Source organism: Trichomonas vaginalis, chromosome IV (genome assembly GCF_026262505.1).
Source record: "Trichomonas vaginalis G3 chromosome IV, whole genome shotgun sequence".
Taxonomy (NCBI): Eukaryota; Parabasalia; order Trichomonadida; family Trichomonadidae; genus Trichomonas; species Trichomonas vaginalis.
The window spans coordinates 35,062,531-35,087,327 of record NC_067206.1 but is presented as its reverse complement, the minus strand read 5'-3'; the positions used below and the strand labels follow the sequence as shown (position 1 = coordinate 35,087,327).

General features: G+C 30.7%; 6 protein-coding genes and 3 pseudogenes across 9 annotated transcripts, besides 6 other annotated features; 4 read left to right on the top strand and 5 right to left on the bottom strand.

Annotated features, from left to right (window-relative positions):
* Window positions 1-267: 267 nt before the first annotated feature.
* Window positions 268-16,294: a mobile genetic element.
* TVAGG3_0224000 (uncharacterized protein) lies at window positions 1,799-2,409 on the top strand (the record flags this gene model as incomplete). Its single annotated transcript, XM_051227061.1, has 1 exon — window positions 1,799-2,409. A coding segment is annotated over one exon (611 nt), but the record flags the coding sequence as incomplete, so codon positions are not given.
* TVAGG3_0223990 (uncharacterized protein) lies at window positions 4,607-5,668 on the top strand (the record flags this gene model as incomplete). The annotated part of the gene is made up of 1 exon (XM_051227060.1): window positions 4,607-5,668. A coding segment is annotated over one exon (1,062 nt), but the record flags the coding sequence as incomplete, so codon positions are not given.
* TVAGG3_0223980 (keratin-associated protein family) lies at window positions 6,299-6,688 on the top strand (the record flags this gene model as incomplete). The annotated part of the gene is made up of 1 exon (XM_051227059.1): window positions 6,299-6,688. The coding sequence occupies one exon, from the start codon at window positions 6,299-6,301 to the stop codon at window positions 6,686-6,688; it is 390 nt and encodes a 129-aa protein (XP_051112045.1).
* TVAGG3_0223970 (uncharacterized protein) lies at window positions 7,105-9,307 on the bottom strand (the record flags this gene model as incomplete). Its single annotated transcript, XM_051227058.1, has 1 exon — window positions 7,105-9,307. A coding segment is annotated over one exon (2,203 nt), but the record flags the coding sequence as incomplete, so codon positions are not given.
* On the bottom strand, window positions 10,485-11,623 carry TVAGG3_0223960 (annotated as a pseudogene). The gene has a single exon. A coding segment is annotated over exon 1 (1,139 nt).
* On the bottom strand, window positions 12,155-13,099 carry TVAGG3_0223950 (DNA/RNA polymerases family; the record flags this gene model as incomplete). The annotated part of the gene is made up of 1 exon (XM_051227057.1): window positions 12,155-13,099. A coding segment is annotated over one exon (945 nt), but the record flags the coding sequence as incomplete, so codon positions are not given.
* TVAGG3_0223940 lies at window positions 13,175-14,121 on the bottom strand (annotated as a pseudogene). Its single transcript has one exon. A coding segment is annotated over exon 1 (947 nt).
* Window positions 16,295-16,620: 326 nt separating the features above from the next.
* Window positions 16,621-16,735: a mobile genetic element.
* Window positions 16,736-16,765: a terminal%2Cinverted (terminal inverted repeat of MuDR-3_TvMULE3 transposon ID:TVAGG3_0223910).
* Window positions 16,736-17,656: a mobile genetic element.
* Window positions 17,627-17,656: a terminal%2Cinverted (terminal inverted repeat of MuDR-3_TvMULE3 transposon ID:TVAGG3_0223910).
* Window positions 17,657-19,743: 2,087 nt separating this feature from the next.
* Window positions 19,744-24,797: part of a mobile genetic element that runs on past the window's edge.
* Window positions 20,929-21,111, top strand: TVAGG3_0223900 (uncharacterized protein; the record flags this gene model as incomplete). The annotated part of the gene is made up of 1 exon (XM_051227056.1): window positions 20,929-21,111. The coding sequence occupies one exon, from the start codon at window positions 20,929-20,931 to the stop codon at window positions 21,109-21,111; it is 183 nt and encodes a 60-aa protein (XP_051112042.1).
* Window positions 23,484-24,338, bottom strand: TVAGG3_0223890 (annotated as a pseudogene). Its single transcript has one exon. A coding segment is annotated over exon 1 (855 nt).

Below are 24,797 nucleotides of genomic sequence, written 5' to 3'. Positions count from 1 at the left end.
CAAATCGGACTTCCTGCCAAATTAATTACAAGCTTAGCCACTACATCTGCTGACGCAACAGTTGATGACGTTATTATTTCATGCACAAAGATGGAAGTTTTAGAGGATAAATGCATTACACCAGGATACGGTTTAATTGAAGAATCAGTTAAAGCAATACCACGTTTATTCAGTAAGGAAGATCCATTCATGATTCCAGCTCAACATATTGACGTTCGTTCACTAAATGGAGGTTGCATCACTCCTGAAGGTATCAGTTCAGATTTCTCATACGCTCTTCATAATGTTACAGATGTTGTGTTAACATTTCCAAAGAATGCAATGCAAAGAACAGTTTTAGAAAATCCAATGCTTCGAGGTCTTCAGGTCACTATAGATTCCAGAAACTTCCCCGATCAAGCGATGACCACAGTGGGCGACATATTCTTTACACGTATGCTTCAAGCTTCTGATTTAGATGGAGTGAATGAATGCACGGAAGAATACGAGGACTCATTAACTAGACCACTGAATGATGATAATGGCGTGCCATTAGCTAGAACATGGAAAGACCAAACTTCATTCTTATGCACTATTCCAGTTCAACGTGATGGAGCGGGTATATTCTTTGATGGATTAGAAACTTTCAATTCACAAGTTACAGTACAAGTGAAAGCTTATCCAATCATTCAGGGTGAAAATGACACTTACTGTTCAAAGGTGACAAATCCTCCTCAGGTTTGGTTTACTAGGACTACATATTGGACATGGACACCGGATGAAGGTTTGAAATATCATCCAACAGGTACACCACCACAGTATAGAAGTTCATATGATGAAATATTGATGAATAGAAATGTTTAAAATTATAAATTTATTTTTGATTAAATGGATTTAAATTCTGAAGAATTAACAGATGTATATAATACCTACATAGATGATATGATTAATGAAGCATTGAGTGATAATAGAAATGCTCTATCTAAGGAAAAATTAATGAAAATTCCATATTCTGAATGTTATTTAAATTCAATCACCGCAGCAATTGGTAAACAAAATAAAGGTAAAACATTAACGATATTAAAACAAATTATCATTATTGCTAACACTTCCCCCCATTCACACGTGTTAATTTATATCAACCGTTCAGGTTCACCTTCAGATGATACATTTGAATCTTTAAAGCATTTAATCAAAATTCCAATTATTTATTTATCACAAGAAGAAGCAGAAGATTATTTAAAAAACTTTTTAATGTATAAAGAATTATATAATACAATCAAGAAGCAAGGATTAGAGGATAAAATTATTGATAAACAACGGGATGAATTATTTGAAACACTTTCTATTTCAAATTTTGATAAAGAATTTTTGCATTCACTCATTTTTCTAGATGATGCAGTGAAATCAAAACTAATAACTAATGAGAAATCATATTTTAATCAGTTATTAACTCAATGTCGACATATTCAATGTTCATTCTTTATGGCTGTTCAATATTTCAAAGCATTAAGCACAAACATTAAATCAAACCTGTCCACCCTTTTCATTTTCAGTGGTTTTAGTCGTCAACAGTTGAACGTTATGCTTTATCAAGTGAATTTACCAATGAGCATTAATGAACTTTACACACAATATCAGCAATTAGGTGAACATGGAAAAATAATAGTTGATTTAAATAAAGGTTCCATTAAATTTGATTAACTTTTTATAATTAATTTTTATTTTTTATTTATAATTAAACATGACAGAAATAGCAAATCTTCTACAGGTTCCATTAAAACAAGGGACAAACAAAAAGGGTGCATATAATAGAACTATGAAAGTTCCAGACGGAATGAAAGAATTAGTCCACATTGTTGCCGGTCTTCAAAAGGATGTTAAACAAATGAGAAACGTTTTAACATTACCAGAAGCTCAAGAATATGCCAAACGTCATGGACCAAATTGGGAAGCACATGAAGCAGACATTACAGGACCAAATGGAAAGCCTGATGGAATAAATGAAGTCTTTGTTACTGATGGTCAAGGTAATATTAAAGTCATAAATGGGTATAAATTAACTATAACTGATTATCCTAAACGTAAAGCATATAATGAACGTTATCCTATGAAATTTGATGAAAATGGAAAAGCTGTTAAACAATACATTGGAGAAGGTGAAAATGGTCCAATTAATTCATACCGTTATAATCCATATTCTTATTTCAATGAAGAATTAAATGCTATTGAAGAGGGACCGGATGGATTACCACGATATGTTAATCAGTTTGATGGTCAATATGCAAATATTAGACCTGAAATTCCAGCTAAGAAATTCTTTAAAGTTGCTTTATTCGATCCAGTGTTCAATGAACAGAAAGAAGCAATGAAAGCAGAATTTAAACCAATTCAAGTGGCAAGAATTTCTTCATCTTCACTTTCAGAAGCGTTCAAGGAATTGATAAAGAAACCACTTTATTCTCAACAAGGTTATAACTTTGATTTAATTAAAGAAAGTGATAGACGTAAATTAGAAAAATCAGATGGTTTTAAGAATGCATGTAATGAAATGATTAAAGATATTGTAAATGATAAAATAAGACTGGAAGAAACTCAAAGCAATATCAATAACATAATTGGTGCAGTTACAAAGAAAGTATAAGCAAACAATGATGAACCTTGGGATATTACCGTAACAACTAAATAAAACTTTAAATATATTTTTCTTTTTTTTATTCAATTATAAATGAGAAGACGTTTCACAAGTCAAAAGAACACAAACGCAAAAGCAGAGATTACGGTTGGTTATAACGTAAATGATTGATAAATCACGAATTATTCAAAATGTTAAAGTTAATGTTAGCCCTGAATTAACTCGTGACTTACCGAAAAAGGAGGAGGAGCAAAATAAAGAAGATGGAGACCCAATCATTTTATCTGAACCTGGTAAAGAACCTGTTGAAATTCCCACTTATCCAACATACCCCCGCCTCTTTCATCAAACATCGAGAACCCAGGAATCTACGATTCCAGTCACAATGCGCCATATAAAATAGACATTAATTCAGAATTAATGAAAATTTACCGTGATATAATAATTAATAATTATGATTCAATAATAAATTTAATTGACCAATCCGGTTTAATTATTTTACCTTATGAATCATTAATTCACATTATCGCCATTCTTTGTGATGTTCAAGATTCAGACGTTAAGATTCAATTTTTCATAGATGATGAGGTTTCATGCTGCGGAACAGTTGCAAAAATAAATCCTATAAAGGATATTAGCACAATTAAGATATCAAAGAACGGAACAACAACTGAACTTCATTTAACATATAATGATATTTATAATAAAATAGTTGATGAATATAAAATATCACTTGAAAAATTCTTTGTCAAGGCTATTTAATATTCAAGCATTAACATTATCGAATAATAATCCTTTGAATCATAATCAATAATAATTGACCTTTCACCAGTTTCTATCGTTTGTTTTATTTCTTTTTGTTCCCCACTATCTGGATCGGTCATTGTAATTGTTTTTGTTATAGTATCAGCTTTATCTTTAACTTCAATCTTTTTTCCATCGGGATATTTAAACCAAAATTCCAAAAATTCGATATTGTCAATCTGTTCATATTTTAATCTATCAATTACATTTTTAATACCATCTGAAAATCTTATGAAATGGTCATTATATGGGTTTGATTGAACTAAATTTGAATGAAGTGAAATATAACCTGTTGATGAATATGACATTGACTCATATTTTCTGAAAACACTAAAATTTATAACATGAATGAATTTCTTATTCGTTGAATTTATGAATTCTTGAGGTAATCTTATTCTAGTTTTATTTATCACTGGAAAATAACGCTTTACCATATTTTTAATCGTAATAAAAATGTCAATTATCAATATTATTTCGAATAATAACTGTGAATTAAATTTAACAGTTAGCGGAATTTATAATGTTACTCTCGTTTCTGTGAGTGGTAAATTTAATCCCATTCTTTTAGACCCTTCAGATTATATATCATTTATTAAAGATGACCATGAAAAAACGTATGATATGTATATAAATAATGTGATAGCGAAATGGGATATTAACATGATTTTAAGTTATTTAAATGAATCATTTATCGTATGGTATGAAGAAAATTTTAAATCAAAACCTGATAAACTTTTTGAACTTGATGAAATAAATAACCTTATTAAATTTCCGCTGAAAATTAAATTTTGTACTCCTCATCTTCGTTCATTGTTGGGGATATTAAATTTTGAAAAAGATGTTGGGGATGTTTTGTATTCTGACACTGGTTCCAATTTCATTTTAATCAAATGTGATAAAGTTAATACCCCAATGAGATTTTCACATCAAACATTAGACCCTAACTCTTACCCATCAATACAAAACATTTTATCCATCAACTTAAACACATTTTCTTTATCATATCCGTTTCAATTATCTGGGAATTCATTTATTCTTCATTCAAAAGATTTATCAAATATTAAATTTAGAGTAACTGACCTATTTGATTGTGATTTAGAATTCATGAATGAAATATTATGGCAATTTCAAATAGAAAAAATAGCTGATGAGATAACAGATTAAATATTTATTTTTAAATCATAATAAATGATTAAACAACAGCAACTTAAGGCACAAAGCACCCAGGTCCCTCAGACCATTACATACGCCATATATGCATATAATTCAAAGACGGCAGAACAAACGCAAAGGTTGAAATATGGAGATTTGGAGATAGTATTGAAAAATGACCATTTCGAATTCGTTTGCAAGGGTGGTGCAGTGATATCAAATATGAAAGAAATTTTATTTATGAATTCAAAAATTAAAGGAATAACGGATGATATAACATCAATTCCACCAGAAGAACAGAGATATTACGCATTAAATGCATTTCCTAAAGTTTTGAAGATTGGAAGATTTAATTTAAATGAGGAATTCATAGAAGGTTTCCTAAACGACATAATGAAGAAGGCAGATAAGGAATATGTTGCTGCTGTGTTAGAGAAGAAAGCAAATTTGGTTTATGTTAACGAAAAAGATAATGAAATTAAAGAAAGGGTTGAATGGTATCATGAATGGACATCAAAGATTTTAAAAACTAAAGCCGATACAGGATGGGTTTCAGGATGTTTAGACCTTAAAGCGGATAAGGAATATGTTAACGATGAGTTAGAGAAGAAAGCAGATAAGGAATATGTTAACGATGAGTTAGAGAAGAAAGCAGATAAAACTTATGTTAATGAAGAAATAAAACAATCAGAGGTCTATTTTACTCCGCCATTTTTAAATTTTATGAAATCATCAGATAAAACCTTTGATATAGATTCTTTTGAATGGATATGTTTCGATGGAGTGACCATGTATTTATTTTATACAGCTGGAGTGCTTTATTATTTTAAAACAAATGATTTTAAAAACTATGAATCATTTACTCCATCTGTTTTGAATCCTGATACACGAAAGCCAATCATTAATCCAATAATTTTATATGTTGAATATAATAACGGTAAATTTATGGGAATGATAACGGTTGAAGATGATTTTTGCCCTTGTTATTCATTTGATTGTATCCAATGGTTCAAATGTAATTTAAATCAAGATGCTAAATTTAAATATCCAAATAATCCTATTAGATGTGTTAATAATAAATGGGTACTAATTTATGAAGTCAATCAAATTTTCATTAGTGAGGATGGGATAAATTATTATATGTTTAGTATGATGTCATCAGATTTGAAAATTGATTATACAAGTAAGTGGTATTACATTAACAACATGTATTTTATCCTACAAAATGATAAAATTTATAGATCATCTTCAATATCACAAGGTCAATTTGAACAAATTTTTCAAGCTGATGGAGACATTGAAGCTTTATGTTATGGATCAAATGTTTATGTTCTCGTTTCAGGTGAAATGGTCTATTCATATCCTGTAAGTTATAACAGACATATTTATTTATCACAGGATTTATCAAATTGGGAATTGGTTTATTCATTCACTCCAAAACTTACTCAAAATTATAGATTTACAAATTTATTTTATATTGATGGGTATTTCATTGCTTTAGGATGTGGTGATTTAGTAAATATCAGTAGTGATGGAAGAAACTGGTCTGAAATCACAAAATTTCAAGATGTTAGAAAAGCAATTTTCAAAAATAATACGTTAATATTGATAACAAGACCAGTTTTAAATATTCACCCAAATTCAATATTATATAATAAATTCAATATTCAGAATGGATTAAATACAATTCTTGAGATGATTTACCCCATTGGTTCTATTTATACGTCAATGAACTCAACAAATCCTTCAAAAGTTTTAGGTTTTGGTGCGTGGGAACAGATTGTAGATAAATTCCTCTATTGTGCGAACTCTTCAAAGCAAACAGGAGGTTCGAAGAAAATTACTGAAGCAAACCTTCCACCGCACACTCATACAGGAACTACAAACTTTTCTGGTGACCATAGTCACTCATTAAGAGACCATCCATTATACAACTCAGAATATTATGCTGGCAATGACGTTTTATCTCCAGATTATAACCATTCAGCAAAAAAGACTTTTCGACCAACTGAACCAGGAGGAAATCATTCACATACTTTCACAACAAATCCAACAGGCTTGGGTAAAGATTATATGCCACCATTTATGACTGTATTCGCATGGTACCGCATTTATTGAATGTGCTTGAGCCTACTTTGCAGGCTTACCGCGTTCATTGAATGAACTAAATATATTTTATGTTTGTAATTAATTAGGTAATGAAGTAATGAATGAACTGCAGAAATAAATGTTTACGTTAATGTTTACAGGTTATTCAATAATGAATTATTTTTGAAGAACTGAAGGTGCTACCATGTTACCATGTGCTACCAGGTTAATTAACTTCTCTGAAAAAATGAGACAACATGACATTTTGACAACACAGCAGGATTAATGCAAAAATAAATTCCACTCATACTTTATAAAGCAAGACCTTCAGGTCTCGCCGCTTAGCGGCTCATTTACAGGTATTTCATCGTCAGTAAATGAATCCTCATTATCGTTTGGTTCAACCTGTTTATATAATCCTTTCATTTCTTCTTTCAAAACATAACACCATGTTTGTTTACCGTCTATTCTTCTATGTTTCCTATCACATTTATCCTTAATACTCATTTGAAAGTTTTTGTCTTTCATGTCTGATGGTTTGCAGAATAGAGCATTTTCACACGTCATACCTGCACACAATTCATCATAATGTGTATTTATCCATACATCTAAAGGATTTGTTGATAACTCGATTAAATCTTGTTTGGCTTCAGTCATCGGTATGATTCGTACATTAAATGATGAAAGGTCATATTGCATAAAATATGTTAGTAAATTATCATAAAATTCCTTTGTGCATGAATCCATTAAATTCTTGAAGTAATCAAATTGACCCTTGAATTTACCATTAACTCTTAAAACTACATATCTTCTGTCTCCAACTTCAATTTTGACAGGGTAGACGTTGTTAGTTACGAAAATGAAGTTTGCAACATTCTGAGCAGTTCTTCTGGGTTGATTCTTTTCATTAATTCTAATCTCATTATCCGTAATAATTGATTTCAAAGCGTTGAAGTTTGCGAGTCTGTCTTCACCTACATTCTTGAGTTCATTAAGTACAAGAAACATTTTATTCTCAACAACTGAATTGAAATTACCCGTTAGCTCACTTATTTCAGTAATGTTTTTACATGAATAACCAGCGAGAAGTTCAGAAATAATGTCTGTAAATCTGTTTTTACCTGTTCCCTGAAGTCCTTTCAAAATAATTGCTGTTTCATTCTTGATTCCAGGATGTTGAATCATTGATGCAATCCAGCCGAGAAGGTATTTATACACTTCATCGTTATTATCACAAATGGCTTCTTTAATGAAATTCATAAACATCTCAATTTTTGAGTAATCTGGTTTTTCGAGAATGTTGTATTTATAACCTTGAAACGTTGAGAAAACATCTGGAGAATCAGATTTAAAGCTAACACCCTTAACGGTTAATGAGGATAATTGATTTAGTAGTACATCCCATGCTGTTGTTGTTTTACCTTCTTCTTTAAATAATTTAATCATTTTGAGTGACTCTTTCATGTTTGATTGAAGAACGAATGATATTTGATTCATTTTGTCGTGTATGTTGTAATCTTTCTGAATGAAATATTTGTTTCCACAATCTACAAAACGAATTACACGTGATAAATCCTCAATTACTTCAGAACCGTTTTTATACTGATGATTTTCAGCCTTGCGTCTAATATCTGTTATCAAAAACGAGTCATCAAGTTTGATATCAAATGTTATTTTTGGCTTACGTAATAAAGGCAAAACGTATTCATCATAATATTCCTTTTGATAAAGTTTTAGAATCTTCACTAAAACAAATGGAGAAGTCATTAAATGTGCATATCTACTACGTGCTTTTTCAAAATTACTTTTTGCATTTTCTGTTAAGCTGCAGAAATTATAAACGTTATCGTATGCTTCATTAATTAAATGATTAGGTAACGAATTAATTGCTTGAAACAGTGTGAATAATGTAACTTCTTTTTCTAAATTCATGTTTCCACCGTCATTATGTACTTCAAAATCACAGATACCATCAACTATGCTCTGGGCAAGTTTATTGTCAATGTTTACATCTTTGTTTTCATTCATGATATTCTTTATTTCTTCGTTCTTCTGTTCAACTCTTACCTTAATATTCAAATCATTTAATATATCATTCACTGTTCTAGTTAATGTTGAATCATAACTTCCACGAATGAATGTGTATGTATTGATTGGTTCTGTTGCATTCTTGCGAACTCTTGAATCAGCCATAACCACTAAAGAACGCTTTGAATCATCAATAGAAGTCATTATGTCAATATCATAATCATTGCAGGAATAACATTTAATCATTCTGTTCGAAACTGCATAGAAGAAATTAGTGTTGCAATAAATGTGAAGACCTCCTGAAGCGGTTTTAACGATAACATCTTTATCCGAAAGTTTTGATAAAATGTCTTTTCTAACTGTTTCTTTAAGTTCATCATTGTACGATTTATTGATATCAACATCTATAATCGTTAAATTCGAAATTTTATTTACTAATAAAGCCATACCAGTTTTCCTTCCTCTTCCTCCATCATGTTTGAGGTAGTTATGTAAATCAATCTTGTTTTCACCAATTCTTTCGTTGAGGGTTTTAGTTTCTGCCACAACTAATTCCTCAGCTAATGAATCAATAACTTGTTCATCAGAAATGATAAAGTTACTGTTGTTTGTTGCTGTCATTTATATAGGAATAAAAAAATAAAAATAATTTTAAAACTAACTTTATTTTTGGACTGCATCAAATTTCCAGGACTGTTGTCAAAATGTCATGTTGTCTCATTTTTTCAGAGAAGTTAATTAACCTGGTAGCACATGGTAACATGGTAGCACCTTCAGTTCTTCAAAAATAATTCATAACTGCCTTCCTCCTGTGTTGTTGTCAAAATGTCATGTTGTCTCATTTTTTCAGAGAAGTTAATTAACCTGGTAGCACATGGTAACATGGTAGCACCTTCAGTTCTTCAAAAATAATTAATTATTGAATAACCTGAAAACCATTAACGATAAAATAACTGATAACAAATTTTTATTTTTATCATAAATGGATACCCCACAAGCTCAAAATTTACCACGAATCATAACAAGGGAGGAAACGATAAAAATGATGCGAGAACTTGCTAAAAATAACAAACCACTAAAACTGAGAAAATGCGGTTATGCAGTAATGATGGAAAGAGAGATGTTGTCAAAGAGGAATAAAAATTAAATTTGGATTGAGTTTAAAAATTCATCTTTATTAAATTCATCTCTTCCAATCAATTTATTTATTCTATTAAATTCTTTTATTTTTGCTTCACTCAGTTTAAGGATTGAACGGTAAGTTTCTAATTTTTCGATTATTTCTTCATCGTTTTCAGTTCCATTAGTTTTATGGGCATCAACCCCACTGCATTGCGGCTTCTTTTTGTAATAGCATATTTTTGATTTAATTCTGTTTAGTTTCTTTTTATATTCATCGTCTGGACTCTTGGCTGCTTCGTTGTCACTCATTTCTTACGAAATAAAAAAAATTAAATATTATTTAAATATAATGGAGTAATAAAATAAATCGGAATTTCTATTAATTTATTGTCAACTTCAACTAATACATTACCGTTAATATATCTAACAAATTCAGCTATTGTGTCAAATCTTCGTCTTCTTTTTGTCATTGATTTATCAGTTTTTCCATAATCGAGATGAATCAAAACTTTATCCCCTTGTTTAAAATTCATGAGCCCCGAATTAATTTGTTCACGTTTAACATCATTCAACCTTTCCATTTGCTTTCTAATATATTCCCATTCTTTTGAAATATCATTTTTCATTTCCACCGGTTTCATGTTTATTGTTCTATGCCATGTATTATTATAATATACTAACTGTTGTATGATGGAGTCATGATTTCCATCCCAGTATATCTGACCGTTAACCCCTAACGCATCTCTAAGAGTTCTCATTACTGCATCAACTATTTTATTATGAAACGTATATGGAGAGGATGAAAAGAAAAATTAATTTGTGGGAAATAATGAGTCATAGCTGCCTGAAATCCTTTATCACCATCACCCCTGATATTATCTACTCTTTCATGATCTAGTAAGTATTGAATAGCTCTTCGTGTTTCCTGTTCTGTTTTCCCTTTCACCGGAATGCAATATAAATATCTAGTGTTAATGTTAATGGCAAACAAATAAGTAACTTTTCCTTTTGAATATTCCAGATGATCGATTTCGTATGAATATGGATATGGAGCAAATGAAGGGCGACTAAATTTTTCCTTTAATGGTTGAATTTTCGGGTCAATTGGTTTATTTAATATCTTGAAATACTTTTTAAAATCTTTTTGCTTCTTTGGTGATTGAAATGGATATAATAAAGTGAATGATGAAGGATTAACTGAAGGAGGAGGAGGTACTGTCGTTGGAGGTTTTGGTGTTGCAGGTGGTTTAATTTTATCTGCTTTGATTTTGGATTTCATTCCTTCCTTCATTAATTCTGGATGTATTCTATTCATTTGTTTTAAATATGCTGTATATAAAGGTTTGATATACTTTCCCGCTTCGAGTTTATGTTGAAGGATGAATTCCAAAAGTTGATCTTCATTTAAAAGTCGGGCTGAATATGGTTTAACTAATGAATCATAAATTAAAGCTTGTGCATCATTTATGGTCTGAAGGACATGGGTGTTTTGCGGCTCAGGATTATATAAATTATATAATTCATCAATATCTTCTTCTGTTAATACTTTATTTTTGAAATCTTTCAACTGTTTAAGTTGTGATTTAGTTTTTCCCTTTGAATATTCATTATTTTTAATTTTGTCTTTAATTTTAGAAATTATTCTATCATGATATTTCAAAATTTCATTTTTATAATATGGATAATAATATTCCATATCATCACCCGTTATATTGTTATCATATTTTTGGAGATATGCTTTTAAATCATAATAACTAAGAAAATTTTGATTAAGTACTAAATCATCAATTAAATTTTTAAATCTGCGCTATTCATTTATATAAAAATAAAATAAATGTTTAAGGGTGCCCACCTCTTTGTCTCTTCTGTGGCATTTCATTAAAAATAAAATTTTAAATAAATGGCATACAACATCCATTTTCACAACATACAGCCTTAGTGTGTGCTCCTGTTAATGCAGTCTTACCAATTGTTAAGCGAGTCATTGACCCGTTTTTAAGTTGTAAATTAATATTCTGACCATCAAATATCACTTTATCATTTATTATATCCAAATAATTTTTAGGTGTTAATTGCTTATTTTGTCGTAAACTAACACCTTTCATTTTTTGTGCAATCTTTTTAAAATCACCCATCAATTGAACCGTTGAATGATGTATAACACTTAGGACATAAAGCAACCATGTTATCACCTTGTTTCTCAATTGCTAAACCCAATAACTTTTTCTCATGTGCTTTTTCTTCAGCTTTATTCTTTAATTTAGGTTTAAATTTCTCATCAAAACAGAAGAAATCAAAAGGTGCGAATTTGAAAATGTTTTTATCATAAAATTGTTTATCGGTAACAATTGCTTGAAATGCTTGAGTGTTAGGAAGATTTGGGTCGCCAGCGATTGCCCAATAAGATGAATCAGTATCACCTTCAATGAAATGAAAACGATTAACATCCATGCATTTATACATAAAATCATAAATGAAAACCAAATACCAGTATTTTGCGTTATCTAAAGTGAAGAATGCCTCTTGTAAACATGTATCACATCTATAAAATCTATCTTTAAGCATCACTTGATATGTATCTTCACCTATTTCTCTTATGTTTTTAAACTTATTTGACATACATGCAACGCGTGCCTTCTGTGCATTCATTATTTTAGTCTTTGCGTAATTTTGTGTATTCATTGCATCGTAACCATATGATCCATTAAGTGAAATCTTGCAAAATAAACTTTTTCCTTTATTTCCTTCTAATTCAGCCTTTTGTCTTTCGTTCATAAATTTGTTCGCAAATTCATTAAAACAAGTGTTTTTAGTAAATGTTAAAATTGATTGAATATCATCGATGATAAAATGAAATCTGTCTATTAGATACCAAAGATAATAAGAAGAAAATGGTTGATATTGGTTGTGTGTTGATGCTAACTGAGTTAATTTCCTCTGTTTCTGGTCAACTGGTAGATTGTTTGATTTCATGTAATTATACATAAAACTGCCAATTGTTTTTTCATCTGTGATAATATCTAAGTTTCTTATTATCGGTAAAAAGTTTATGTAATCATTAATGTATTTTTCATCAATGTGACCCTTTACTTCAGCCACGAATAAAGTATTTTTCTTCTTAATTATTCCCAGTGCTTTTGCTTTCTTTGTTGCTGTATCACAAATGATAACACCATTCAATCTTCCCGGCATATACATTTTATGGTCAGTATATTGAATGAAATCATGAGGATTAGATGAAAATGATGAAGGATATAATGAATTAAAATCAACACCAACGAAATGAGTCATAATGTTGGTAGTGTCCTCATTTGATACAGTTTTAGTTTCTGGATTATATGAAAGTTTATTAATGTGCGTGATTCCTTTAAGATTAACACGATGTTGAACATTTGATAAACCACCAGTAATTCCATTACGGAGAATGTGATAAGCTTCAACTGAATCTAAAGTCATTGGTAAATTATTTTTTAATGCATAATTTCTTAAATTGATTCTTAAACGTTGAACATCTTCATCTTTATTTGATTTTACGACATTGCAATAACAACACATTAACTGACAATTTTCTTTAGTATGTGGTTTTTCATTATCGATTCTATCTAATGTTGGTTTATTTGCATATGTAAACGCTTTACCACACATTTTGCATTTAGATGAAAGGATTAAATCGTGATAGTATTGAAAATCATCCATTGAAACATTATTTTTACTATCCCTTTCTGCTTTTTCATCTTGTTTCTTATATGATTCAATTTTATATTTCCAATACTTTTTCGTTAATTCAAAACTTGATTCTATCTCTTCCTCAAGATAGTTTTCGTTAGGATTGAAGTTCTTATATGCTAACGCGTAACGAATCATTGATGCATTCGATGATAAAGAAAGATTATGAAGCATGTCAATTTTATAAACAAATGTTTCTTCAATAATTTTATCAATTGGGTCAATCATAATTTCAACATCTTTATTGCAATAATGAATAAAATATTCTAATCTATTCTTAAAGTTTTTAGCATCATTGAGATATATTTGATAATCACTATCTGATATAGTTTCTTGAGTTAATGCTGAATAAAATGAATCTTTCGTGAATGGTTCCTCTTTATATAATTCTTCTTCGTAATTCCCCATGTGATGAATTGATAAGGGAAAAAGGATTTAACACGTGATTTATTGTTTCCGAAATCTTGAGTGAATTGGTCTAATGTCCCACCCGCTATATAATTTCTGATGTCAATAAATCTCAATTCATATGGAACGTTTGTTTTCTTTACAATGATTTGCTTAAATTGTGAAGATGAACCCAGCATTGATTTTATTTTCCATTTTGCAGTGTTTAAATCACGAAGAATTAAATTTAAATCAAACTTTCCCGAATTAAAACCTATGATATTCACTTTATTGAATTCCTCATCTAGAAGTTCTTTAAATGCTTCCTTCTGTTTTTCATTTAATGTTTGCGACTTCATTAATTCTTCATATTGTTCAATATTTGATTTAGCAACTAATGAACAGGTTGAAAATAAAAACTCAATCCAATCAGAAATAAAAGAATCACTCGAAGTTAAGCAAAAATTCCTCGTATATGTTTTATCACGGTCTACGACCTCGCCGCTTTGCGGCTTTAATTTAACCGTTGATGATACCATGAATGGTTTTAAGTAAGCGTTCAAAGTTGCACACTCAGAAAGTTGTAATTCTTCTTTAGTCTCTAATGTTTCGAAGTCAAAAGTAATATAATATCTTGTCGGTTGATAATATTCCTGCAAATTATGAGCTAATAACCACTGATATATCTTCTGTTTCGTAATATGTGGTGCATATGGTTGCTGTGTCTTTTGCAATGAACGTCTTGAATTAATCTTCCATTATTTTCTTTACATTTCTCACAATGCTTTAAAAATCTTCTTTGGTTTTTCCTTTCTGGATCATCACGGATAGAATAAACTTCTTCTTTACAATATGGACAAACTCTATAGCCGGTGAGTGCTTCAACGTCTGTTATTCTGTCAGCGTGAAGTTTTCCACATGGACTCTGTGTTAATAAAATATTTATTGTTTCAAATTCTGGATCTATCATTATTGATTCCACTAATGGAAAGTCTACCTTATTTATGTCCACGTCTTCTGGTTGAGGATCACAATAATAGAAATCAATATTAACATTTAACATTCTCGCTAATCTCTCACTTTCTGATGAAATGTCAAACCTTCATATGCATCTATTGCTTCATTTAAATAACTTCTACGAGTTTTAGGATTAACACCATCAGGAATGTTATAGAAGCGTTTAAATAACCTTCTACCTTCTGCTCTAATTTGATTATCATTCATTTTAGCTGTTCCGTTTTTGTTCATTTATGTAAGAATAAAAAATTAAAAAATAAATAAAAATAAAGTTTATTTTTTAAAGCCCATAAAATGAATTAAGAACACATAAATTTTTATCATCTGCGACGTGACGAATACATTTTAATTTACTCAAGAATGCGTACCCTGATACATTAAATCTAATTCCTGTCTTATTTAATTTCACACAACTTTGAAAAGGAATGTATGAATAGCTATAAAATGATGAGAAGATGTTTTATGGGTTGCTTCCCTTTTTTTCTGAAAAAATGAATAAATATAATGTTTATAAGTTTTCATATCTTTTATGTTCTTAATAACGAATGGTATAGACCTTTCCACTTCGTCTTCCTTCGGTGTTGTTCTTTCATATGAAACATTATTAGTATCTTCAATAATGAAACCACAATCACACAAAATTTTATATGTTCCAATGGTTTCTTTTGATATTTTATCTAATAAATCAAAAACTTTATCAACACCTGTGCATTTATTTAAATAATAATTTGTGTAAATATCATGATCTTCTTTCTTAATCGTATTAGTTGCATATGTCACATTTTTAAGAGCTTTTTTGAATTTTTCGGAATCTAAAGGTGGTGAAAGTAAGATACAAGGGTATTCTTCATTATCAATAAATTGTAACTTATGTTTACGTATAAATTTAGTGCCTTCTTCTGAAAGTGTTTCATCTATTTCGCCATCTAATAAATTTTGTGTTGATTCTGAGACATAATTTTTATATCTTTCTTCATGAGATTTCTGTACTTCTGATTCTGAAGCTGGGATATTCATTAAACCCTCTACTTCATTTTCATTATATTTTTCAACTTCTCTTAATTCCTTAATTTTTTCATCTATTTCATCTCTTATTTTTTCTAGTCTTTCAATTTCATTGTATTCATCATCTTTAATCCGTTCTTCATAATATTCAGGGAAAACATCAGGTTCTTTAGGTTTTTCTTCTTCAGATGTGGGATATAAGAAATTTATAACATCATCTTTATTCATTTTTCCATCATAATCGAAATCATTTAATAACTCAGCAAATTTTTTACAATTTCTTAAATAATATTTACTAACTTCATAACCCACCTCCTCTAATATATCCTTTATTTCCTCGTTTGTGAATCCTAATTTTTTAACGTTGTTAGTTTTGACGCTCATTTCATACAAAATAAAAATAAATTATTCAAAAATGTAAGACATGAATTTTTAAAGTTTATTTTTTATAAAATTTTTTTTATTTTTTTTTATTTCGTTATGTATGGGCTGAGTGTAAATGTCTTACAATTTTGAAAATTTTTTAAATCTTGATTTATTCAAAAACGTAAGAATAAAAACCGTCAGAATCATACATTTTTTACTTCATATGTTAAAAAATGATACAAAATCGCTCGATATTGTATGAATTCTTACGTTTACAAAAAAAGTCACAAAACCCATCATATCATACTACTAATATTGCGAACAAATTCTGAAGTAAAATCGCGATCAATAATTGAAAATTACGATCATGTACTGAAAAATGACGATCAAATTGAATGAATAGAATTATATCTAAGAAAAAATAAAGGCAAACCCAAATTTTAGCTAAAAGTGACAGGAAAAAAAAACGTTTAGTATTAAAAAAAAAGACCGATGAGAGCTTCGTTCGAAATATAGAGGGAACTGAGAATGCGCAACCATTCTCAGGGAATATTGGATGCTATTCCCGTTCCCTCTGTATGGAAAATTGAGGTTTTCAAAGGGAGTTAAAATAATATCAAATTTATACTAATTTACTTCAAAATACAAAAGTATTTGACAGCTAAAATTAGTTACTTTAGCAAGCCTATCAATACCCTTTTACGATTATTGCTACTTTTTCGAAATAAAAGTAAAAACAAATTTATACTAATTTACTTCAAAATACAAAAGTATTTGACAGCTAAAATTAGTTACTTTAGCAAGCCTATCAATACCCTTTTACGATTATTGCTACTTTTTCGAAATAAAAGTAAAAACAAATTTATACTAATTTACTTCAAAATACAAAAGTATTTGACAGCTAAAATTAGTTACTTTAGCAAGCCTATCAATACCCTTTTACGATTATTGCTACTTTTTCGAAATAAAATAAATTTATTATCAAAAACCTTTTTTTTCTTAGTAAAAATAAACGAAATTTTTTACCTTATGAACTTTTGATGGAAATATGCAAATTTAAAATAATAAAGAAAGCCGCGAGCGAAGCGATCGGCTTAGTTCGAAGATTTTGATTCAAATCTTTGCTGATCTGTAATTCGCGGAAGCCGCGAGCGAATCGAGCGGCTTAGGTCTAAGATTTTGATTCAAATCTTTGCTTATATTCCTTAAATTCTTTATGAAACTCGCAACAGTTCCATAAAAAATGTTAAATTCTAAACTGTCGAAATTACCGATCGGTAATCACACCCTTCACGGGTGTGTCACTTTTTACAGGTGTGTCACTTTTAGCTAAAATTACCCCTACTCAAAGAAAAAAATGAAAATTGTTAAATAATACCCTATAATTCCTGGGTTGTCAATTTTTTGGGGGCCTATGGAGAAATTTACTTTATCAATAGCGCACCATAGATTCGAATCCAGAGCCTATAATTCTAGAAGTAGATGAAGGTACCCTAGAATAACTATGTGGTGTAGTTTTTATTGCTATTTAAGATATCACATAAAATATATTAATCAAATAATAAAAATTTCAATAAAATTAAATAATTGTTATTTTTATATAGAGTAGATATTATTTCTATATTTAGATCGAAAAAATAAATAATTCTGAAGTCCTAGTAATATTCATCCATGATGATGATTTATTTTTCAATATTATACAATAAGAAATATATTTATAAGTTTTTTTTTTGAAAAATGTTTAAAATTGAGAGATCAAAATTTCGATTTGTGAAAAGAAATCATAAATCAAATATGTCCTAATTTTTGTTTTTATTAGGGTATACATGTTTTATACTCGAAGTACGGTATGTTGTTGTTTTTTTATTCAATAATTAAAAACTTGCATACAGGTCGTAAGGTGTTGGAATATCGTACACAGAGGTTACGCACATGTCTAGGGCAACTATTTGTTATGAATGAGTGTATTTTAAAAGATTTGAAATATCATAAGATTGATCCAAAATGGCATTATAATAAATGTTTTTATCCAATGATAATTATATTTTAAATAAAGTAATGCAAAATTAATGACTTTTGAAAATTGAGAGAGAGAACAAAAAATAGAGTTTTTAAAAAACTAAATGTTGAAATAGTTTGAGATATCAATAAAATTAACAGTGAAAAATATTAATCAGAATAAATACAAAAATTGGGTATCTTATTGAAAAAATATGTGAAAAAGAGTGAGGATCAACCGAAATTTTATATTAATATAAAGGATATAAAAGAAATGTGAACGTAAATAAATATAAATTAAAAGATATAATTAAAATTTTTAATAAAGTTGAATCAAAGACAACAATTGATAGACAATTGTTGTCTTTGTGTACAACATTCACTTGAATTATAAACAATAACAAGTGTTTGTTGTTCACTGAGCAACTTTGAGAAGAATCATTTGTGATTCTTGTCAAAGTTGAATCAAAGACAACAATTGATAGACAATTGTTGTCTTTGTGTACAACATTCACTTGAATTATAAACAATAACAAGTGTTTGTTGTTCACTGAGCAACTTTGAGAAGAATCATTTGTGATTCTTGTCAAAGTTGAATCAAAGACAACAATTGATAGACAATTGTTGTCTTTGTGTACAACATTCACTTGAATTATAAACAATAACAAGTGTTTGTTGTTCACTGAGCAACTTTGAGAAGAATCATTTGTGATTCTTGTCAAAGTTGAATCAAAGACAACAATTGATAGACAATTGTTGTCTTTGTATACAACATTCACTTGAATTATAAACAATAACAAGTGTTTGTTGTTCACTGAGCAACTTTGAGAAGAATCATTTGTGATTCTTGTCAAAGTTGAATCAAAGACAACAATTGATAGACAATTGTTGTCTTTGTATACAACATTCACTTGAATTATAACAATAACAAGTGTTTGTTGTTCACTGAGCAACTTTTAGAAGAATCATTTTGTAATACTTTGAAACACAAAATAGCATATTATGCTTTTATATATCTATATGTGTCATTTTGGGAGACATTGTCTATGCAAGTCTCCCAGAATGACACATTCATACACAATCTTCTTCTGATTGTGTATCTTTTGTCAACAAAGTGCAACAGTGCACTGTTATTGTGTGCTATGTGTCATTGTGGGAGACATTGTCTATGCAAGTCTCCCAGAATGACACATTCATACACAATCTTCTTCTGATTGTGTATCTTTTGTCAACAAAGTGCAACAGTGCACTGTTATTGTGTGCTATGTGTCATTGTGGGAGACATTGTCTATGCAAGTCTCCCAGAATGACACATTCATACACAATCTTCAATTCTTGTTTTAATTTTGTCTCATATTAAAAAAAAAAAAAAAAAAAAAAAAAAAAAAAAAGGTAGTGGGGCTTCCAGGCACTTCGTGCCCTCTAGCCCCCCGTCACTTTTCTGTCACTTTTCAGGAAAAAACATTTTTATTATATATATAAAATGAATTTTACAAAACCACCGTTACCCTTCTTTGGAAATAAGAGTAGATGTAAAGATATTCTATTGAGAGAACTTAAGAAACTACCGAATGGTCTAACATTTGTAGACTTGTTCGGTGGAAGTTTCTATATATCTCATTTGTGCCATACAATATTTCCTGACTCAAAGATTATATGCAATGACTTCGACAACTATATGAACCGTCTCAAACATATACCAGACACAAACAAAATATTGAAAGAGTTAAAAGAAAAGATACCTATAGGTAAGATGGAACGTATACCATTAGATAAGAAAAATACTGTCAGAGAGGTTTTGAAAAAGGCAGAGTATATAGACTGGGATAGTATATCTGCTAGACTATTATATAGTGGTGCTATAAGAGTTCATGACATTGAAACACTTATGTCAAAAGTTTTATATCTTAACTATACAAATGTTTTCAAAGAGGACATAGAAAAATATACTGAGGGTATAGAGTTTGTGAGATGTCATTGGACAGAGTTGTATGAAAAATATAAAGACAAGGAAAATGTTTTCTTTATAGTGGACCCGCCGTTCTATAACACATGGGATTTTCAATACCAAGTAGACTGGACTTTGAGAGACTCTTTAGAAACTTTAGACGTTTTACATAACCATCCATGCTTTTACTTTACATCCGATAAAAGTGGTTTGGAAACCGTTATGAGATGGTTAGAGGACATACATGACTATGAGTTTATATATGACAAGATAGAATATGAGAGAGGTCCTATAAACTGGAGAAAGTGTCACAATAAAGAAATTTTATTGGTAAGTAAATGTGGTTTGAAATAGGACTACTTGTTTTAGGTTTTTTCCATTGTGTCATTTACTTATTTGACGTGGCAGAAAAGTACAGAGAATATGAAGATGAACCAATGCCTGCAAATGTTCAGCATATGTACTCGTAAGAGATATTTTTATCTAATATTAAATGGACGCACAGAACTTAGCGAATGCACAGCAACCTGGACAACCAAACCCAGAGAATATTCCAAATGAAGTTAGAATACAAACTGCAATGGCAAACTATGGTCAAGTGCCAACAGATGTACAAATGCAAACTGCCATGTCAAATGACGCTGCGTTAGGCTTACCACCATGGTATGCAAATATGAGATGGAAAGAGTTTTATACAAACCCCGAAGTGGGATATAAACAACTCTATGCAGATGACGCGAACACAGGAGTTGACCCAGAGTATGTTTTCTACCAGAGGAGAAACAGAATGTATGAGCTCCAGTTAAAGAATGCTATGGAACTCAGAAGGAAACGTAAGAGACTAGGTGGACATTAGATTTTTACATATAGTAAAATGGGTTTCTTTGGAAGAATAGGAAACTTCTTTCGAAATGTTGGAAGAGGTATATGGAATGGAATAAAAACCGTCGGAAGAGGAATTTGGAACGGAGTCAAAAATATTGGCAAAAGAGTAGGTCAGTTCGTTGGTATTATACCTAAAGACCCTGAACCAGAAGAGCAAGCTCCTGTTATACAACAGCCTGAACCTGCACCACAGTCTAGTTGGCAACCAAATCCAACACCTCAACCGTATTAAAAAATCATATTTTTACCGTTCGATAGTAGTTGTATATGAAACTAAGTTCTAAGTAAAACGCGTGGTATAATGGAATTATTCTCTTTCTTCCATCTGTAGTAAACCATACTTGAAAGTCTGAAATACTTCCACTCGGCGGTTCATATAGCTTTGTAGGTTTTTCGTAAAAGTCGTTTGCCAAGCATAAAAAAGAGTTTTGTGCACCAGAAAATGAAGCATGAACTATAATAGCATCTGAGTCGAAAACATTTTCATATGTTCCATTAGGGTTTTCGACTTCATAAAAGTTCGGGTGTACTGGATATTCTGCAGGCTGATTTAACATCCTCAGAAACCTATACCATGCCAAGTTGTTATATTTTGTAGAAATATAAACGTTGTCTCCAAGGTCTTCTATTCTATTGAATTTAACAGTTGCATTTTTCCTGTCATATAAAATATCGAGATGGTACTCTCCTTCGTCAATGTTGTACTGTTTTGCATATTCGAGATAGATATCGTTTATTTTTTCTTGAAAAGCTTGAAGAGTTGTTTCTAAATTTACAAGCAAACTAACTTGTAAAAGTTTTCCCTGTTCAAATTTCTCATACATACGTTTCTCTTTGTTATAGTATCGAACTTCAAAAGCGACCGTAAATGGGAAACCATGTATGGCTTCTGAAATGAACTTCATTCTACGAAAGCCAACAGCTTTTGTGACGGATGGGTCTCTTAACCATCTCAATGGGTAGTCAAAACGATAGCCTTCATGCTTTACGGTCTCTGTCTCAAACTTTTGACCGACATTCGTAAAAAGTTCATCTAATGGTTTAGTTGTAGCAACTCTTGAATTTTCTTTTTCTATTGAAAGCATATTTTATCTAGAATAAAAATGTCGAAAGAAACAGCGTCTATGAGAGAAATACAACACAACCGACAACTCATTGTACAAGCTCTAAATAAGAACACAACAAACTTTTCAAACTATTCTAAGATATCTGAGTCATTGAAAGAAGGAAACTTAAAACTGACATTAAACCCAATGACAGACGAGTTTCTATTTCAAGACAGTAAGAACCATACTGTTTGTATAAATCCAACAAAAAGAACTTTAAACGAGAAACCTATAGATGAACTTCTTTTGAAAGCAGATGTTGACAACAAAGCTGACAAAGAGTATGTAGATGCAACAAGAGACTATATTCTCGCATGGACAGATAGAACATACCCACAAAAACATCATACACATAACATCTATGACGTAGATGAACTTCAAGAAATGTTAGATGACAAAGCGGATAAAACATATGTTGACAATAAAATGTCAAGTGAAGTGACAAGAGCTGACAAAGAATATTCTAAAAAGACTCATACACATACCATTGCAAATATTACAAACTTACAAGAAACCTTAAACAGGAAAAGTGACGTTGGACATACACACGATTTCTTCGCAACTGTTGGTATAGAAAATATTGCAGGAACGGTTGAAGAACCTGATGGAACTGGTGGGGATGTATTAAATTGGAAACCTCCTAACTTTCCACAAGGTTTAACATCGGAGGATGACATAACGACGATGAAATACATTAGATGTAGAAATGTCTATGTCATGGAGGATGAAAACAAAGTTAAATTCACTGCTCAAGATTTATATGATAAAAAAGCTGACAAAACAGAGCTTCAAACGTTAAAGACAGAAATACTTCAAACACTATATCCTATAGGTTCTATTTACACGTCAATGAACTCTACCAGACCAGAAGTAGTACTTGGTCTCGGAACTTGGACTCAAATAGTCGACAGGTTTTTGTATTGTGCAAACTCTTCAAAGGAAACAGGTGGAAGTAAAACGATTTCAGGTGAAAACCTACCTGCACACAGTCACTACATAGATTTAAGTACATCTGAAGCAGGTTGGCATAAGCATAGATTTTGGGATTGGTCAGCAATGAAAAAAGGTAAAGGATATGATGTTAAAGACGACGTTCAGTTTGCTATAAATTGTTTCTGGGGTAGCACACAGGGAGAAGGAAACCATACACATCGCGTTTCAGGATATACGCAAACAACGGGACAGAGTAAAGACTACATGCCACCTACATGACAGTTTACGCATGGTATAGAAATGCTTAGTCGTCATTTTCAACTTCTTTAGCATATTCGTCAGGAGTTGTCTTATATTTGTTAGGAACTGTCTTTGAAAGTATACCACCTTGAACCTTAACAAGTTTGAAACGAGGTCTGACAATAGTAGTTTTATCTTCTGCTTGCAGTCTGTACATTTTGCCATGTTTGCCTAAAACTTCATAATATTTCTTGTATACTTTCTTCTATTTTTACGAACACGAATGCGAGTACCTGTCGAGTTCCCATTGTTGTCATAGTCAATAGTATTTCATATGGGTCGCGTTTAGGTATTTCTATTTTTACTTTGTCACCTTTCTGAAGTTTGAAGCCTGGCATTCTTTCTTGTTTGTCTCTTTTGACTAAACTATTAAATATATAGTCTTTCTCTAAGTCAGGGTTGTTTTTCATTTCTTCAGGGGAGTGGTTTCCCAAACCTTTTTGTTTACGGTTATTGTAAATATTTAAAACTTGTCTCATCTTTGCCATGGAGAAGTGTCTATATTTGTCGTCATATGACATTTCATCTACCTCACCACCTTGTGGTTGATTTAAGTCTCTTAAGATTTTTATACAACTGTCAATGACACCAAGAGCAGAATGGTTTTGGTCGACAATGAAATATTGGTTTACATTTTTTGAACGCAGATAGTTTTTAATATCGTCTGATTTGAAAGAACTTTCACAGTCAGATGTCAGTTTTGTTGGATGGTATTTGTCAACGAATATTGTCAAAGCAGTTTTCACATCTAAAATATTTTTGGACTGTAATGGTATGGCTTCACAGTATCTTGTGTTTTGACCAACAAATATTAGCCAGTATGGTGGTCCATCTTCTATACCTCGGAATGTTTTCCAAGATATCCATAAACCAAGCATTTGGTGTTGAACTAAAGATTTTTATCATGAGTGCTTTCTTTGTCGCTTTAGAAACATAGGGGTCCTTGTTTGGATTCGTCATTTTTTAACCCATAAGAAATGGGTTTATTTGGCGCATTAGCAGGAGTTGCATCCAGATTTTTGCCCGCAGTGGGAACAATAGCCAGAGGTGCATTTGGAATTGGAAGGAAGATTTTGAGTACATTAGGTATACTGAAAGAGAAAGCACAACCTATTATACAAACTGTACAGAAAGGTTGGGAGGTAGCACGAGATGCAGCAAATCTTATTCCAAATCCTGAAACAAGAGGAAAAGTTCAAGGATGGATGGACAATGTAGGAAGACAAGCAGGAAACTACTATAACAAAGCAAATGACTACTATAACCAAGCAGGGCACTATATGGACCAAGGTGAAAGATTCTTTAACAGAGGATATAA